Source organism: Cetorhinus maximus, chromosome 15, assembly GCF_964194155.1.
Source record: "Cetorhinus maximus chromosome 15, sCetMax3.hap1.1, whole genome shotgun sequence".
Classification (NCBI taxonomy): domain Eukaryota; kingdom Metazoa; phylum Chordata; class Chondrichthyes; order Lamniformes; family Cetorhinidae; genus Cetorhinus; species Cetorhinus maximus.
In genome coordinates this window covers 20,902,848-20,922,274 of record NC_135893.1, presented here as the reverse complement: position 1 = coordinate 20,922,274, position 19,427 = coordinate 20,902,848, and the positions used below count along the sequence as shown (strand labels likewise).

At 45.6% G+C, this 19,427-nt stretch overlaps 1 protein-coding gene across 2 annotated transcripts in view; it reads right to left on the bottom strand.

The window, feature by feature from the left end:
• The window catches only part of pusl1 (pseudouridine synthase like 1), a 90,334-nt gene extending 72,835 nt beyond the window's left edge, over window positions 1-17,499 (bottom strand). The window contains exons 1-2 of one of the 2 annotated variants that reach the window (XM_078558002.1): window positions 17,422-17,499; window positions 14,212-14,269 (exon numbers count right to left, since the gene is read on the bottom strand). In XM_078558002.1, coding sequence (XP_078414128.1) covers window positions 14,212-14,269; window positions 17,422-17,456 — 93 coding nt within the window. In that variant the 5' untranslated portion in view covers window positions 17,457-17,499. Of the gene's footprint in view, window positions 1-14,211; window positions 14,270-17,178; window positions 17,286-17,421 lie in introns of those variants that run through there. The other variant, XM_078558001.1, reaches the window with a different exon arrangement.
• Window positions 17,500-19,427: the final 1,928 nt, after the last annotated feature.

Genomic DNA, 19,427 nt, shown 5'->3' with positions numbered 1-19,427 from the left:
CTGGATGGGTCAGGTCAGGAGGGCCCCCCAGCTCGCGCAGTCCCGCTGCCAGGGAAATCTCCCAGCGGCAGGGACAGCTGACTGCCAAAGGGAGGCAGCTGGCCAATTTGAATGATTATAGGCCCAATTTTAGGTGATTTTCCCTGGCCGCTGGTATCAGGGAGAGGGCCGTCGGCAGCAAATGACAGCCCCCACCGGCCCCAAATCTGCCGCTAGAGGGGATTCCCCTCCATTCTCCGGCTTCATGTAAAGATTTATTTAAGGCTCCCCATTCCAAGGGCACCTCAAAATGAGGACGCCCCTGACTTCTTGCTGCCTCAGTGGCTCTGCCAAGGCTCCAGAGCTGTTGGCCCAACAGAGGGTCGCCGGTGTGGGAGGCCCACCTGCCTCATCATAAATTGGGCGCCTCCCCCGCCTGCTGGTTCTTCATCGCCTCCTCCTGGCAATATTGCATGGTCAAGTCCCGCCACCCGCCTGCCTGAGTATGCTGGCTACCCAAAAAAACCACCCCGATGATGGTACCTTCATCGCTTTGGAAAAATCTCGCCTCAAACTTCAGAAAGAAGGAAAGGAACTTGTATTTGTCGAGCACTTCACCGTGTCTTCAGGATTCACTGATCAAATGCTCTTAAAATCTATTTGCTGCTGTTTTAAATGCCAACCCAGCAGCCAATCTACACACAGCAAGATCCCACAAACAGTCAGCAAGGCGAATGATCATTCGCCTGACATAGTGGTGGTAAGTGAAGGAGGGGCTATTGGCTGGGACACCTCAAATAATGCCTTAGGATCTTTTGCATCCAGCTGAGCACACGGGTCTGCCTTGATTCAACTTTCCAAAGGTGGCACCTCCTACAGTTTGCAACCCACATTGTACACTCTGGCGCTGGAGAGGGGGTCAAATCAATGGCTTGAAAACAAGAATGCCAAACTGAAAAGTGTAAGAGAAAATATGAGGCATTTTTATCTCGAACTAGGTGATTGCCAAAGCCCCCTGGCAATGTATGGCTGCACAAATGTAAGAACTATGCATGTGTACAACACATGCAGGCGTCACTGTACTGAACTCCAATCTGTGACTGGGCAGCTCAGGTTTCAGCTTTCTCTTTTATTGAGATCCCTGTTTTTTTTCCACTGGCACTGCTCCTAAACACACAGCAGTTCCAAATCCTGAGAACAAAGGCTTTCTGTTGAAAGACATAAAATAATTGGAAGACACGCACAAGTCTACACGTGATAACAAGATTTGATTTCTCAGTAGATGATGGGAGTGGGGAAGGGGGTGGTAGCTACAGGGAGTCCAACTCTATCCTAGGAAAGCTCTTAAAGCAGCTTCCTTATGATAAAGAGCGAACGAGTTATCAGACACAAGCTCCAAATTTTTAAAAGCAGAAAATGCTAGAAATACATTGCGGGCCCATCGCCATTTGAGTGAATGAGCAGTTTGACACCCCAGTGGATGGCCCTTCTAGCAGTCCCGCCACACATAACACAGCAATTGTAATCCTACCCGTGAGCTTTGTGCAGCTTTCGTTTCATTTCCTCACAGTTGCCTCACAACACAGACAGCTCAATCACCACCTATGGACACACCTCAAACCTAGGTAAGAATGGAATATCACACCTGGAATGGTACAACACCTAAAGTTACCTAGGCACAAATGCTGGCGGCTAACAGGCCTTCAGCAACTTCATGGTCCTTTAGCAAAACATGCCTGAATGCATGGGATGGCGGTGAACAAAATTTAGCATCATCTCTCTAACTGGCAAACAAAAAGACATTTATCTCCTATTCTGTTGTCATAGTTTCAGAGATCTCAGAGACAGAGATTGTGGGCATGGGCGGGGGTGGAAGAGAGCAGAATTACTTATAAATTCTCTCCAAAGATATAAATATGTAGCAGGGAAGTTAAGTCTCTATATAAAAAAAACTGCTTAGGGTTCAGTTGGCGTACTGTGGCCAATTCTGGTCTGCACATTTTAGGAAGGATGTCAGGGTTGTGGAGAGGAGGTTTACTGGAATGATACCAGGAATGAGTGTTTTCAGTTCTATGGGGAAACTGGGATTATTCTCCTTAGAGCAGAGAAGGTTAAGGGGTACTTTAGAGGTCTTCAGAATTTGAGGAATTTTGAGAGGATAAATAAATAGAATCTGTTTGCAACACCCTTATTCAAAAAGGGAAGGAGACAAAAAAATATAGGCCAGTTAGCTTAATATCTGTCATTCGGAAAATGTTAGAGTCTATTATAAAGGATGTAATAGCAGAGCATTTAGAAATGCATAATATAATCAAGCAGAGCCAACATGGCTTCATGAAGGGGAAATCATGCCTGACAAATTTATTAGAATTCTTTGAGGAGGTAACAAGCAGGATAGATAAAGGGGAACCAGTAGATGTAACATATTTGGATTTCCAAAAAGCATTCGATAAGGTACCACTTGTAAGGCTACTTAATAAGATAAGAGCCCATGGTGTTGGGGGTAGTATGTTAGCATGGATAGAGGACTGGCTAACTAATAGAAAACAGAGAGTTGGTATACGAGGGGCAATTTCAGGATGGCAACCTGTAGTGGAGTGCCACAGGGATCAGTGCTGAGGCCACAATTATTTACAATATATATTAATGACTTGGATGAGGGAAATAAATGTACTATCGCCAAGTTTGTGGATGACACAAAAATAGCTGGGAAGGCAAGTGGTGAGGATGACACAAAGAGTCTACGGAGGGTTATAGACAGGTTAAATGAGTGGGCAAAAACATGCCAGATGGAATATAATTTGGGAAAATGTGAGATTATGCACTTTGGCAGGAAGAATAAAGGATATGAATATTACTTAAATGGAGAAAGACTGAAGAAAGCTGCAGCACAGAGGGATTTGGGGGTCCTCGTGCATGAATCCCAAAAAGGTAGCGTACAAGTTCAGCAGGTAATAGATAGGCAAATGGAATGTTGGCCTTTATTTCAAAGGGAATGGAGTACAAAAATAGGGAAGTCTTCCCAAAACTGTACAAGGCACTAGTTAGACCACACCTAGAATACTGTGAACAGTTTTGGTCCCCTTATCTAAGGCAAGATATACTAGCATTGGAGGCAGTCCAGAGAAGGTTCATTAAGTTGATCCCGGGGATGGAGGGATTTTCTTATGACAAAAGGTTGAGTAGGTTGGGCCTGTACTCATTGGCGTTTAGAAGAATGAGAGGTAGCCTTATTGAAACATATAAGATTCTTAGGGAGCTTGACAAAGTAGATGATGAGAGGTTGTTTCCCCTTGTGGGTGAGTCTAGGACCAGAGGGCATAATCTCAGAGTGAGGGATCGCCCATTTAAGACAGAGATGAGGAGGAATTTCTTCTCTCAGAGGGTTGTTAATCTGTGGAATTCTTTACCACAGAGGGCTGTAGAGGCTGGGTCGTTAAGTATATTCAAGGCTGAATAGACAGATTTTTAATCAGTAAGGGAATAAGGGTTATGAGGAAAAGGCAGGAAAGTGGAGTTGAGGATTATCAGATCAGCCACGGTCTCATTGAATCGCGGAGCAGATTCGATGGTCCAAATAGACTACTTCTGCTCCTACATCTTATGGAGAGCCAGTAATCAGGGACACAGAATTAAGGTAATTGGCAAATACAATCAGAGGAAAGATGAGGATTTATATATTTTTTTTACACAGTGAGTTCTTATGATCTGGAATACACTGTCTGAAAGGGCAGTGGAAACAGATTCAATAGTAACTTTCAAAAGGGAATTTGACACATGCTTGAAAAGGAAAAATTACAGAGCTATGGGGAAAGGGCAGTAGAACAAGGCTAATTGGGTAGGTCTTTCAAAGAGCCAGTACATGATGGGCTGAATAGCCTCCTTCTGCAGTGCATGATTCTATGTACTTACAATCGTGAAGATTTATGATAGATCAAGAACCTTAATTGGCAGAAAGACAAATATTGGCAGGGTCAGGCATTAACATCTCACCCAAAATCCCCTTCCTGCCACAAATGAGAGACAATACACTGGTGCTGAGCTCCACAGTAACAGACCTGTATCCCTACTGGTCCAAACCATAATAACCCAAGTCAAATCTAATATGGCTGAAATCAAATAATGTTCCTGAAAGTCAGGGAGTCAACAATCCAAATAGGGAAAGAACTAAATATTTAAGAAAGATCCAACAGATGTGTTCTCTCCGCAAGGAACTCATCTTACTCCCACAGGACATGCTAAGCTCACATAGGATTGGGTTGACCAAGTCCAGGCTTGTTCATTCCCAGCTAAAAGTATGGAGTGATATTTGTGATCGGCAAACAACTGCCCTTCACACTGGAAGTTGCCAAACCTAGGAAAGAAGACTTCTCTATTCCAATCAAGGGGAAAACAGAAGGTGAATAGTTGATAATGTCGTTTCTTTATCGTCAACACAAAGAGCTGTAGCTGCAGACCCAAGTTGGCATTGAAGGATATATTCTTGCTTCCTCCTTTTTGTATCACTACGCTTCCTCTGGGCAATATTGTTCTAAAGAATAACACCAGATTCCGCATGAATGTTAATGCTCACCATCTCCCTCAGCCCCATTTCTGATTTGTCACGATGCTTATCTGGCATTCACTACTGGATGAACAGAAATTTCGTCCAGTTAAATACTGGGAAGTCTGAAGCTGCTATCTTTGATCCCTCCACAACCTTCCCACCGACTCCATCGTTCACCCTGATCACTGTCTGAGGCTCAATTAGTCTGTCCAGAACCTCAGTCTATTTGACTAAACTGAGTCTCCGACCCCATATCCTGTCCACATCCAAGACCACCTACTTCCACCTCCATAACACTGCTCATCTCTATCCCTGTCTTAGCTCATCTGCTGTTGAAAGCTTCATCTATGTTTTATTATCTGCAGATTCGCCTAATCCAATACTCTTATGGCCGCTTGTTTACCCTGACTATCAGCATCCTGGGGATTACCATTGACCAGAAACTCAAATGGACCAGCCATATAAATACAGTGGCTACAAGAGCAGGTCAAAGGTTGGGAATTCTGCAGCAAGTAGCTCACCTCCTGACTCCCCAAAGCCTGTCCATCATCTAGAAGGCACAAGTCAGGAGTGTGATGGAATACTCTCCACTTGCCTGGACAAGTGCAGCTCCAACAATACTCAAGAAGCTTGACACCATTCGGGACAAAGCAGTCCACTTGATTGGCACCCCATTCACCACCTTCAACATTCACTCCCTCCACCACTGACACACAGTGGCAGCAGTGTGTACCAGCTACAAGATGCATTGCAACAATTCACCAAGACCCCTTCGATAGCACATTCCAACCCCAGAGACCTCTACCACCTAGAAGGACAAGGGCAGCAGAAGCATGGGAATCCCACCACCTGCAAGTTTCCCTCCAAGTCACACACCGCCCTGACTTGGAAATATATCGCTGTTCCTTCACTGTCACTGGGTCAAAATCCTGGAACTCTCTCCCTAACAGTACTGTGAGTATACTTACACCATATGGACTACAGCGATTCAAGGCAACAACTCTCTACCACCTCCTCAAGGGTAATTAGGGATGGGCAATAATTTCTGGCCTATCCAGCAACACCCACATCTCATGAGCGTAAAAATAAAAAAGCTTCTTTTGCACATCACTGGCGGCCATTCTTTCAGCTACCGAAATCTGGAATTCCTTCTCCAAACCTCTCTGCCTCTCTCCTCTTTGAAGAGGCTCCTGAAAACCTACCTCTTTGGCCAAGCTTTTGGTCACCTGTCCTAACGTCTCTATATATGGCTCAATGTCACAACTTGTCTGAATGATCCTGTGAAGCACCTTGGGCCTTTCACTACATTAAAGCCCATTATATAAATGCAAGCTGTTGTTATAATTAATCAGTTAAAAAGCAAAATGATGCAAATGTTCCTGGTTGCATGGATGTCATATTAGATAAGTGATTCCATAATGAGTAATATCGACAAAAAGGAAAACTGGATCAACTATTGTTTGAATCAGTACTTTATGTTAATCAGTAGAAATTAGCAATAATCGAAAACCTGGGCTTCTATGGTTATAGGCGCTGCCTGATGTAGCACTAAACCACGAAGAACAAATGAGTCTAGATTCAGTTAGTGGTCAGTTCTTTGTAAGTTTGGGTGAGAGTAGGGATGTAATGATCATTGTGAGCAATCCCAGGATAAATAACTACATCGAATTTACAACATAGAAACAGCCCATTCGGCCCAACAGGTCCATGCCAACAGGTATCAATGCTCCACATCGGCCTCTCCCGCCCTACCAGCAAATCCTTCTATTCCTTTCTCCCTCAGATGCTTATCTTCAATGTATCTATGCTACTCGCCTCAACCACTCGCTGCAAATTCCACATTCTAACCACTCTCTGGGTAAAGAAGTTTCTCCTGCATTCCTTAATGGATTTATTGGTGACTATCTTAAATTTATAAACTCTAGGTTTGGACTCCCTCAAAAGTGGAAACATTTCCTTTACATCTACCAAACCAAATCCCTTCATAATTTTAAAGACCTCTATCAACTCACACCCCCCACCAGCCCACCCAGTCTTCTTTCTTCCTAGAGGAAAGAGCTCCAGCCTGTTTAGTCTTTCCTTCCTGTTATTTGTACCCTCTAAGTCTGGTATCATCCTTGTAAATCTTACTTGCACCTTCTCCAATGCCGCTGTATCCTTCAAGTAAAACAGTGACCAGAAGTGTGTGAGAATGTGTGTAGACATTGGACGATTTGACAAGATTTGCTCCTTGACACTCACTGCTGCAAGGTATCCAGTGGCTGTCAGTACCTGTGAAACCGTACCTGAATAAGATTGAGTGCTGCTGTCAAGCTTGGGAAATATTGCCACATTTGGAAGCTTGTTATATTCAATTTTTAAATTTTTATGTGACATGCAGGCATCGCTGGTAAGGCCAGCATTTGTTGCCCATCCCTAGGGGGTGTCACACGTGATCCCCTCCCACATTTGTAATATCCCAGGACCTGCATCGTAACAGCAGCTTGAATGCACCCAACCATCCACTGAGCCCTCTCATACTTGTTTAAGTCAGAAACACATCGCTGTTGAGGACATATTGCTATATTCAATGCCTTATCTAGGAGCTGGATAAACTACACTTTCCAAACCCTATATATTTTTCTTTTAAGAAATCTCTGAGCAAGGCAATGGACTTCTGTTGTTTATACTCAGTCCAACGGAGATAAGAATTAATAAATCACATTAACAATGCTTTGAACAGCAGGACAAGATCTGATAATATCCCTCAAATAATGTGACACCTGTATTGAAGGGTTTGTAATAAAAATTTTCCTATCTTAAAAGAGAATGTTTCTCTGTTTGAGTGCCACCTTTCTAAAATAGTATAAGAAGCCTAAGATAAATTGCTGAGTGAAGGAGTCTTATCTTTATTCTGTCCGTTCAATAAAACCTCTTGTCTACAGGAGGTGGTGAGATCCCTGAACACGTTTTAATTTGAATAAAGTAGTTGCTATCTGCCATTTATTGTGGCATTGCTAGTTGCATGAAAAGCAACTGTGCTCTTCTGAACTACCACACGATCCAAAGTGTTTCGAAGGGAGTCCTGGCATTTTTACTGGTGCTGCACACAGTGTTGCTATGTTTTATGCTTCAAACAACCGTGTAGGGCCAGACCACGTCCATACATGTTATATAGATATCCTTCTGCTCCAATACCATAATCTTAGAAGAGTTCAAGGAGAGAAATTTAGCTATTTCACCCAGTAAGCTGAATATTATCAGAAAATTCAAGAAAGCTGGATCATTTTTACAGTGAAGAAACAATTACAAGGTATAAAGCAGTATAGTAACAGGTTGTTTAAAAACTTTTTAGGGGTACATTCCCATCATCTTCCATTCCAATAACAAGAAGGGGGAATGGGCTGCACTTCCTGCTTATGTGACAGTCAGAGAAATTCTTCACAGAATCTCTGTTCCCATTACCTTCAGGTTTATTGGGCATTTTAAGAGAATAAGGCTCCATTTTAATAATGGGCTGCTTATTTGGTAGGGGCTGTTTCATTTATTGAATGGCATGCAGCCTCCACCTCATGTGGGATAAAGCCACTTCCGGGAAATTCACATTCACATAAAAATATAGTTAGGATTTTATAACTAGGTGGTCTTATAACACATATTATTATATTATAAAACACGGTCCGGTTCTTCCACGTTGCATGAAGTCCCAAGACCTGCCTCCTGTCAGTAGTGCGAATGCATGCAACCACCCACTTAGCTCACCACTATTCAGCTACTGGTTTAAGCTAAATCTTTGCACTATTCTGGCCTCTTATGTATTCCTGGTTTTCATCACTCTGCCATTGACGGCCAAGTGCTCAGCTGCCTAGACCCTAAACTCAGGAATTCCCTCCTGAAGCCTCTCTGCCTCCATCTCCTCCTTCAAACTCCTGACCAAGCTTCTGGTCATCTGTCCTCTAACTCGTTATGTGGCTCAGTGTCAAATTTTGTTTGAGGACACTCCTGTGAAGTATCTTGGGATATTTTATTACATTAAAGGTGCTATATAAATGCAGTGTACGAGGCGGAAGAAATAATCCATAAACTACTACAATCTGTATTGTTTTTGCTGGTGCACAGTTCACAGTGATGGATGCAGATTAAAGGGAGAATCACCCGAAGTGAATTCTTGAAGACTTTCCAACAAGTGAGTTGATGACAGCAGCTACTCTGTTGTTGATCAACATTAACTTTCTAAACTGTGGATAGTGCTTACTGCAAGAAAGAGGAAACAAAAAAAAAGACAGAATAAGGAACTCTTTTAGCAAGTTGTTATTATTTAAAATACCTCATTTGAGAAGTCCACAAATGTATCCTAAGACTTTCTTTAACAAAGTCTTTGCTGTAGATATGAAAGAAGTGAACAGCACTGGGTGGCGGGGGGGTGTGGGGGGGGGGGGGGGGGGGTGTTGGGGGGGGGAATCATTCACCCTCCCCCCCTTCTCCTTGAGTTTGGGCTACAGTTCTAAAAGCACACCTTCTGATACACTGAAGAGGTAATGGAGCCCACTGGCCAAAGAGCTGGGCAATCATTGCTTGGATTCACATGACGAATGGTCACTTGAATGAGTGAGGAGCTGCAGGGTGACTGCCACCTTGGAACAGTAACCCTGCAATAATCAGCATCTTCAGAAGAAGAGAAATCGGGGTGGTGGGGGGGTTGCAGAGGAAAGGAGAGGCAAAGAGAAAACAAGATTTCAGAAGGGGTCACAGATTGAACATTCCTCTCCCTCCAAAAAAGTAAGTTTTATACAACAGAGATTTTGACACTGACACTTTCATTAACAAGAATGTCAAGTGCTATAATCTCTCATCTGCTAACCTATCTATCTATCTATGAACATAATTTGTCAGAAGATTCTCAAGATTTTATAAGCCAGAAATTTCCCTTTTTAATAAGCTCCAGGCGGGAGATAAATCTCAGCCCCATATGGAGCGAATCAAGTTAAAAGAAAACCACAATAAAGAACGCATTTGAATTCCACAATGATAATCTGTGGCAGGCCCAGGTCTGTCCGTCTGCTGCACAACATTCATACACAGACACACACAGACATACACACACAGGCATAAACACACACACACAGACACACACACATGGCAGCAGGAAGAAGAGCACACAGTGCAAGGTGCAGAATGGCTTGGAGTCTGACTGATGATTATTCCCCACCAGCAAGGGCTGGTTTTAATTAAAAATGGGTTCTTCTTAAGAGAATCTGTGATATATGAGGTTTACATTATCACCACACACAGATTTTGCTGTGATACAGTTCCCAGCAGCTCTCGAGTGTATTCCCCAAGTCACCATCCTTCATAAGTCAGCAGGCTTTCCCACTACAGGAGGCATCTCAGCAGACCCTGTTTCTGTCCTCATCCAATGTCCACGCTGGTTCACTTCCCAGTGAGCCTCGATGAATAAGGATTGAGAGTGGGAATGCTGAGTTTTCTTTGCCCTTCCCTAACCTAAGAATGTTGCTTTCCCAATTGAGATTAGCTAGCTCAGGACAATACGCCACCTAATCCCAAATTGGAAAACAATTCCATCCAGAAAATCCCTGTTGGACACAAAGCAACATTCCACTTGCCAAACTCCTGACATTAAATCTTTTAATTGAAAGACCACAGGAACGTTGCTGATGTAATGGATTTGAATTCCCCACCAGTTGTGACGGAAACAGAAGGGCAATTCTGACCCCAGACTACAATCGCAGTCTGGTACTAATTCACGTTCTACTCACCTCCATTATAGAATCTCTGATTCAGCTAAAACACTTCTCACCACTGAATTCTATGTTCAATACATTGACCCCCCCCTCAGCCCCTCAGCTGTTCACAGCATACAGGATTCAGCAGTTTCCTTCACTAAAATAGCTCGTGATTTGACAAGGTAAAAATCAAGGTTGGAAGAGGTCACAGATCGATGAGCAGTATCAGACCGGGTGTGCACTTACCAACTGAGTTGCAGAGATCTACTGAATGAACTTCTAGCTGTACGAAATGATGAAAAATTACTTCAAACAAAAATAGTAGCGCATTCATAGTAAAGTCACATTTTACATGATAGACACTAGACAGTAAAGCTGTATTAATTAGCCTCAGTGTTTGTGGACTGTCCAGGCCTGATTGAACTTAGCGAGGACAGACGTGGCAGCGTGATCATAAAAGGACCATGTCTGCTCACATTGCGGCAGTTTTTGTACAATATCAGCCAATTCAACCAGCATAAATTAAAAGCCTGTACACGCCTCCCTCAGTAATCATTACTTTTAATCCGACTCTCTCATCCATACCACAGACAGGCTACACTCCTAACAACAAAGTAAAATCATATAGTTCTAATCCAACTTTCCTGTATTAAGACAAGCGTTGGCGGCTGCTCTGCACTTGTAACTCGAACAAGAGCTATTAAAGATTCGTCCAATATCGAAATGCCAAGAGCATCCTGGCAGAGTTTGAGGAAGCTGTACAACTTCTGCTGTGAAGTGCTCCAACCCTGCATTCTCAGACATAGAAACTATTCAATGTTACAAGTTTGTAACAGACTGCAGGCTATCTGTTTATAGAATCATAAAATCTCAAGCACAGAAGGGGGCCAAATTGGTCCATCGTGCCGCTGTTGGCTCTCTGAAGTTTCTATCGAATTACGCCCACTCCCCACTTTCCCCACTGCCCTGCAAACACCCTTTCAGACAGTGCATTCCAGATCACAAAACCCACTGTGTTTAAAAAAAAAAAATCCTCATTTCCCCTCTGCTTCCTTTACCAATTATTTGAAATCTGTGTGCTCTGGTTACCGATCCACCTGCCATGAAAGTTTCTCCTTATTTACTCTATCAAAACACCGTGTAATTTTGAGCACCTCTATTAAATCTCCACTTAACATTCTCTGCTCTTAGGAAAGCAATCAATGCTTCTCTGCATAACTGAAGTCCCTCATCCCTGGTATGATTCATTTGAATCTCCTCTTCCCTCCCTCCAAGGCCTTGACATCCATCCTAAAGTGTGGTGTCCAGAAATGGATACTGTATTCTCTCTGAGGCCTATCTAGTGATTTATAAAGGTTTGCCATAACTTCCTCATGTTTGTACTCCATATCTCTATTAATAGTCAAGAATATTGCTGAAGAAAGACACATGTTGTCGAAGTTTCTCACAGCACTCTCTTCTCACGAAGTATAAATTGTTGTTCCTTTTACATTTGGTATTCTTGCGAACTGTCTTGATGAGTGCAAGATGAAAAGCTTTGACAACATGCGTCTTCTTTCAGCAATACTCTCAAGTTCTGTACTATCAAAGTCAAGAAACCTGTATCAGATTGTCCTGCCCTGCTACCCACAAAAATTCTTGCCTGTGAACTCCTAGATCTAGTTTATATTACCTCTGGTCAGTCTTCCTCCCAAAGGGCATCTTTGTTATGCTGTTTACAACACTCTTGTATATTTCACTGACATTAATACACTCTATTTTACTGGCTATTATATCTGTGTATTATCTTTAATATTAAAAAGCATACGCATGTACAAGTTTCCTCTCTTACCACTTGATTTTCTGTTTTCATGTTTTTGTCAAGGTCTTTTGTAAACTTTGTTCCATTATAGATTCCTATCGCCTTTATTCTACTATTTTTTCTTCAGCTAACATTTCTAATGTGCAAACTAAGGATTTACCCAAAACGTAAATCATATGAACATATGTAGTAGGAGCAGGAGTAGGCCATTCGTCCTCTCGACCCTGCTCTGCCATTCGATAAGATCATGGCTGATCTGATTGTAGCCTCAACTCCACATTCCCGCCTTTCCCCGATAGACTTTCACCCCCTTGCTTATCAAGAAATATTGCTGATCAATCATATTTGATAACATGACTAAACTTACCCATTGATTTTTTTTCATTCTTTTCGAACCTTAAAACAGATACACAAGCCACTCCATGCAATGTCACCCAGCACATTAGTGCTGAAGCCATTAAATAGGAACGAGTAACAGTATTACTGGTTTAGGGGTTCGGAAAGAATTGTAATGCTGGTGATGTCTTTTTGGTGGATCCGACTGGAGATCCAGTGTGCTCTGCCCATCATCTTGAACAGTGGGCCAATCAGTGGGACGGGGGAGGAATTTAATGCACTCCCATGTGGTGGGATAGGTGGTGAGGGGCATTTAATTGGGCAGGAGGGTGGTAGATGGGGATCTCACCACCTTCTTGCCTCCACCCCGATTAAGTCCATGGTGGGAATGCCCATGGATGGCCATCCCGCCCCCCTGCCAACTGAGATTATTAAGTGGGCAATTAATGCCCACTTAAGTGCCTCATCCTGCCACTGCTGCCAACACCCCACCCTCCCACCATCATTTAACTGTGGCCTGGGTACCTTGGCGGTCCTGGGCCAGAAATGGGTGTTGTATCAGCAGCAGCAGCAGTCACCTCCCCAGTGGCAAAGCAGAGCAATGAAGAGCTGCAAGCCCCTGATTGGTCGGCAGCTCTTGGTGGGTGGGACTTCTGCCCCGGGGTAGTGGATGCCTTCCCATCTGTTATGGCTTTCCAGGGGATCTCAAAAATATTCATTAGAACAATAGTGGCTATTTATTGCAGTTGTTGATTGCTGTCTGTACTTGAAAGCTCTGCCCCATTCCTTTTCAGAGATAGATTGACTCATTAACTTGGCGTACCTATCCCAATACCAATCTCATACCATGCGTTCTTTATCTCGATAAATCCAAGATTTGACTATGTACTCCCATAGCTTTCAACTTCTTCATGAGGGTTGCATGAAGGTACAAGCGCCATTTGACCACCATGCCTCTGATAGCTCTTTATCAGGGCGATCCAACATAATCTCACTGCCCTGCTCTTGCATGACATTGTTGTATTTTAATGAAAACATGAGGAAAAACCTTTTCATGCAGCAAGTGGTTGGGATCTGGAATGTGCTGCCTGAGATTGTGGTGGAGGCAGATTCAATCGAGGCATTTAAGAGGGTACTAGCTTATTATCTGAAAAGAAAGAATGTGCAGGGCTACAGGGAGAAGGCTGAGGAGTGGCACTAGGCAAGTTGCTCCTTTGGAGGGCCAGCACAGACACAACGGACCGAATGACCTCCTTATATGCTGTGATTCTGTGAATATTCATCCACCTTTCCCTTAAACAACGTAGTGGTCTTTGCCTCCACATGCTCCGTGACAAAGAATTCCACGCTTCAACAACCCTCTGCGTAGTTACATATGAACATACGAATTAGGAGCAGGTGTGGATCATTCGCCCCCTCAAGCCTGCTCTACCATTCAATAAGATCAAGGCTGATCTGATTGTGGCCTCAACTCCACAATCCTGCCTACCTCGGATAACCTTTGACTCCCTTGTTAGTCAAGAATCTAATACGATCAAGTTCTCTTAATTCCACTCCCCTCACTCAGCAACAATTCTAAACTGATGACCCTTTATCATTGGTCTCAAAACTAGATGATATAGTCTCACTTGCAAGCCTTATGGAAGCCAAGGAAAGCAACCTAGGACAGGTTCCCAAAGTTCGTGACAGTCCACAATCACATTTAAACTGCAACCTGCCCTGTTTATTTCTGTATCTCCACCACTCATTTTAATACTGGAGACCAGTTAATACATTGCACTACAAACTTAACACAGGAAAACTTTGTTACAGTTATGATCACTTACCTCCAAGTAATTCTGAACCCCAAGAACAGGTTGGTGTGAAGGACTTTTCATTACTCCGCTGTAAAGAGTGAAATATAGTGTTTGTATTAGAGGTGACCTTACATAATTGACAGAAGTACTACACACTGAACTGCATTAAAACATAAACCCTTTGAGAATCTGCAGCTTTCAGAGTTACTCTAGAAGAAGCCTACACTTTGTGAAGTTTAACAAAAGCATTTCATCCACATATCTAATGTGGCCCCCAGAGCCAGTTTTCAAAATGCCGATCAGACAGGTAAGAAGTGGAAGATCATAGGCCATTCTTCTCCTGTTTGCTGCTGATAGGCTCACATCAGCAGCAAATGTTGGAGAGAAACAGTCTGTGATTGGTGGAGAACCAGAGTGCCGGAGCCCTGGACAGGAGAAGCTGGCCGCAGGGCCTGAGCTCAGATGAATGGGGAAGAGGCTGTCTGGCTGGCATGTGTGAGAGATTGAGTGAGGGAGGGAGTGACCGAGCGAGTGTGTGCATGTGTGGGAGGGAGGGAGTGAGTGTGGGAATAAGAGAGTGAGTGCATGCGGGCACATGTTGGAGTGACTGCGTGCGTGCGGGAGTGAGAGTGTATGTGGGCGCATGGGGGAGTGAGACAGTGAGTATGGGCACATGAGGGAGTGAGAGAGTGAGTGAGTGTGGATGCATGGGGGACTGAGAGAGTGAGTGAGTGAGTGTGGGCACGTGGGGGAGTCAGAGAGCATGTGTGTGGGGGAGTGGGAGAGTTAGTGAGAGTGCGTGTGGAGTGAGAGTGAGTGAATGCATGAGGAGTGAGTGAGTGAGAGAGTGAGTGAATACGCAAGGAGTGAGTGAGTGAGTGAATGCATGTGGAGTGAGTGAATACGCAAGGAGTGAGAGTGAGTGAATGCGCGAGGAGAGTGAGTGACTGTGCGCGGAGAGTGTGAATGCGCGTGGAGTGAGAGAGTGAGTGAATGCATGTGGAGTGAGAAAGTGAGTGGATGAGCGCGGGGGTGAGAGTGAGTGAATGCGCAAGGAGAGTGAGTGAATGCACGTGGAGTGAGTGAGTGGTTGAGTGCGGGGGTGAGAGAGTGAGTGAATGCGCACGGAGGTGAGAGAGTGAGTGAATGCGCGTGGGGGTGAGAGAGTGAGTGAATGCGTGCGGAGGTGAGAGAGTGAGTGAATGCGCGTGGGGGTGAGAGAGTGAGTGAATGCGCGAGGAGAATGAGTGACTGCGCGTGGAGTGAGAGTGAGTGAATGCGCGTGGAGTGAGAGAGCAAGTGAATGCGCGAGGAGAGCGAGTGAATGTGCGAGGAGAGCGAGTGAATGCACGTGGGGGTGAGTGAGTGAATGCGCACGGAGGTGAGAGAGTGAGTGAATGCGCGCGGGGGTGAGAGAGTGAGTGAATGCACGCGGGGGTGAGAGAGTGAGTGAATGCGCGCGGGGGTGAGAGAGTGAGTGAATGCGCGTGGGGGTGAGAGAGTGAGTGAATGCGCGCGGGGGTGAGAGTGAGTGAATGAGCACGGGGGTGAGAGAGTGAGTGAATGCGCGCGGGGATGAGAGTGAGTGAATGCACACGGGGATGAGAGAGAGTGAGCGAATGCGCATGGGGGTGAGACTGATTGAATGCACGTGGGGGTGAGAGAGTGAGTGAACGTGTGTAGGGGTGAGAGAGTGAGTGAATGTGTGTGGGGGTGAGAGAGTGAGTGAACATGTGTGTGTGGGGGTGAGAGAGTGAGTGTGTGTGTGGGGGTGAGAGTGATTGACTGCATGTGGGGGTGAGAAAGTGAGTGAATGTGTGTAGGGGTGAGAGAGTGAGTGAATGTGTGTGGGGGTGAGAGAGTGAGTGAACGTGTGTGTGTGTGTGGGGGTGAGAGAGAGAGAGAGAGTGTGTGTGTGTGTGTGTGTGGAGTGAGTGAGTGTCTGCCTTACTCCCAGTCTCAGGTTTCTCGCTCACTCACCACCACACGCCAACACACGTAGACACCTACTCACAGCGGGTGAGGGGGAAGTGAGCCAGGCACACGCACTCCGACCCTCTCACACACTGGTCATTTTTATTAATTACTCTTTTATAACAACAATCTATTGCTATGACATTGCTTTTTTTTGCTCCATAATTGTTTCTTTTCTTACTACCTCAACTATCTTTTAAAATACAGTTTAATGCTGTGCCAAACCTCATTTTTCTGAAATTTGCTCACTGAAATTTGAGTGGGAAAAAGGTGGAAATGTGCCCCTGCCCCCAAAGCGAAAAAGCTGGACAAGCCTGCTGTAGTCTCAGGGTCCCTTGAACGGACTGTGGATTCCTGCTAACACTGATGTGTTAAATCACAGTATACGAGGAGCGAAACTACTTGCTTAAGAATTGAATGTCAAACTGACAGGTTCTGTCTCAGTTTAATCACTGCAGAGGTCAATGCCATGGAATAAGTTTGCAAATCATAAACTGAGATCCATATCATCGAGTTGAAATGTATTTATTTCACTCCCCTCCCAAAGCCACTCACGTCCAATTTATGGTCAGTGCCAGGAGCTCTCGGGCACCTCTTGCAAGTGGCTATTTTTCATTTGTGAGTAGCAGCCGAAGGATCTGATCCTGTCCTTTTTTTGATGGGCCAGCATTTATTGCCCATTCCTAATTGCCCTTGAGAAGGTGGTGGTGAGCTGCCTCCTTGAACCGCCGCAGTCCATGTGGTGTCGGTACCCCCACAGTGCTGTTAGGGAGGGGGTTCCACAGAGGTGCGGCAGTCAGCAGTTACTGAACAACCATCGGGGGTCGATGAGGTTGCCTGGTCAATTCTCCTCTCCTTAGTCAAAAGACACTGGGGTCAAGGAAGCAGCGGCCAGCCGGCGGCCGGGATCAGTCTGAGGCCTTTCCCAGTCTGAGAGACCGGGCAGAACAGCTGCACCTACATCTGGGAAAGAAGGAATAACTTTCCAAATGAGTCTCTGTGAAGGCGGGAGATCGCACCCACCTGTACCCAGTGCCACAGTACTGGAAATATATTAAATACCGCGCCTTGGCCGCCATTGGCCACACTGCCCGATGCTGCTCCATGGGAACAATCTCCTTCCCCTCAGTGTCCCCGAGCGACAGGCGGCAGCCAGGACCACAGGGCCCAACAATAACATCCTGACAGCAAAAATAGATCAACAGACCGACTGCAGGTCGCAGACAATGATTGGAGCAAAGCTATAATATTTTGTCTGCAATTTACAATTGAGTCTGACGCTCTCCAGCCCTTTGAGCCATGAAGGGTGGGTGGGAAATTTACACAGGCGCTTTTTAGCACAGCCCCGAAAGCTCTCCCACTGCCGGAGATAGGGCGCATTCGGGGTCCTTCATCAGGGCGACGAGCTTCTCATACCGTCAAAGGGTTAGAGCCAATGGGAAGCGGCGTGTGGCCGTGTCTCAGGTGCTGAGGTGGAAAACCAGAGAGAAAGAGATCGGGAGTGGGGGAGATGGATAGATAGGGAGAGGGAGATAGATAGAGAGAGAAAGGGGGGGAGAGAGATAGAGAGAGAAAGGGGGGGAGAGAGAAAGAGAGAGATTGGGAGAAAGAGAGATAAGGAGGGAGGGAGAAAGAGAGATAAGGAGGCAGGGAGAAAGAGAGATAAGGAGGGAGGGAGAAAGAGAGAGATAGGGAGGGAGAGAGAAAGAGAGAGATAGGGAGGGAGAGAGAAAGAGAGATAGGGAGGGAGAGAGAAAGAGAGATAGGGAGGGAGAGAGAAAGAGAGAGATAGGGAGGGAGAGAGAAAGAGAGAGATAGGGAGGGAGAGAGAAAGAGAGAGATAGGGAGGGAGAGAGAAAGAGAGAGATAGGGAGGGAGAGAGAAAGAGAGAGATAGGGAGGGAGAGAGAAAGAGAGAGATAGGGAGGGAGAGAGAAAGAGAGAGATAGGGAGGGAGAGAGAAAGAGAGAGATAGGGAGGGAGAGAGAAAGAGAGAGATAGGGAGGGAGAGAGAAAGAGAGAGATAGGGAGGGAGAGAGAAAGAGAGAGATAGGGAGGGAGAGAGAAAGAGAGAGATAGGGAGGGAGAGAGAAAGAGAGAGATAGGGAGGGAGAGAGAAAGGGAGGGAGAGAGAAAGAGAGAGATAGGGAGGGAGAGAGAAAGAGAGAGATAGGGAGGGAGAGAGAAAGAGAGAGATAGGGAGGGAGAGAGAAAGAGAGAGATAGGGAGGGAGAGAGAAAGAGAGAGATAGGGAGGGAGAGAGAAAGAGAGAGATAGGGAGGGAGAGAGAAAGAGAGAGATAGGGAGGGAGAGAGAAAGAGAGAGATAGGGAGGGAGAGAGAAAGAGAGAGATAGGGAGGGAGAGAGAAAGAGAGAGATAGGGAGGGAGAGAGAAAGAGAGAGATAGGGAGGGAGAGAGAAAGAGAGAGATAGGGAGGGAGAGAGAAAGAGAGAGATAGGGAGGGAGAGAGAAAGAGAGAGATAGGGAGGGAGAGAGAAAGAGAGAGATAGGGAGGGAGAGAGAAAGAGAGAGATAGGGAGGGAGAGAGAAAGAGAGAGATAGGGAGGGAGAGAGAAAGAGAGAGATAGGGAGGGAGAGAGAAAGAGAGAGATAGGGAGGGAGAGAGAAAGAGAGAGATAGGGAGGGAGAGAGAAAGAGAGAGATAGAGAGGGAGAGAGGAGAAGAGAGAGATAGAGAGGGAGAGAAGAGATAAGGAGAGCGAGAAAGGGGGAGAAGAGAGAGGGAGGGAGAGATAGGAGGGGAGAATGTAGGGAGGGGAGAAAGGGAGGGGGGAGAGATATGTAGGGAGGGAGAAAGGGAGGGGGGAGCGATATGGAGGGAGGAAGGAGGAGGGGGATATGGAGGGAGGGAAGAAAGGGAGGGGGAGCGACATGGAGGGAGGGAGAAAGGGAGGGGGGAGCGATATGGAGGGAGGGAGAAAGAGAGGGGGAGAGATATGGAGGGAGGGAGAAAGGGAGGGGGACAGATATGGAGGGAGATAGAGAGGGAAAGAGAGATAGGGAGGGAGGGAAAGAGAGATAGGGAGGTAGGGGGAGAGAGATAGGGAGGCAGGGGGAGAGATAGGGAGGGAGGGGGAGAGATAGGGAGGGAGGGGGAGAGATAGGGAGGGAGGGAGGGAAATAGATAGGGAGGAAGGGAAAGAGATAGGGAGGGAGGGAGGGAAAGAGAGATAGGGAGGGAGGGAAAGAGAGATAGGGAGGGAGGGGGAGAGATAGGGAGGGAGGGGAGAGATAGGGAGGGAGAGAGATAGG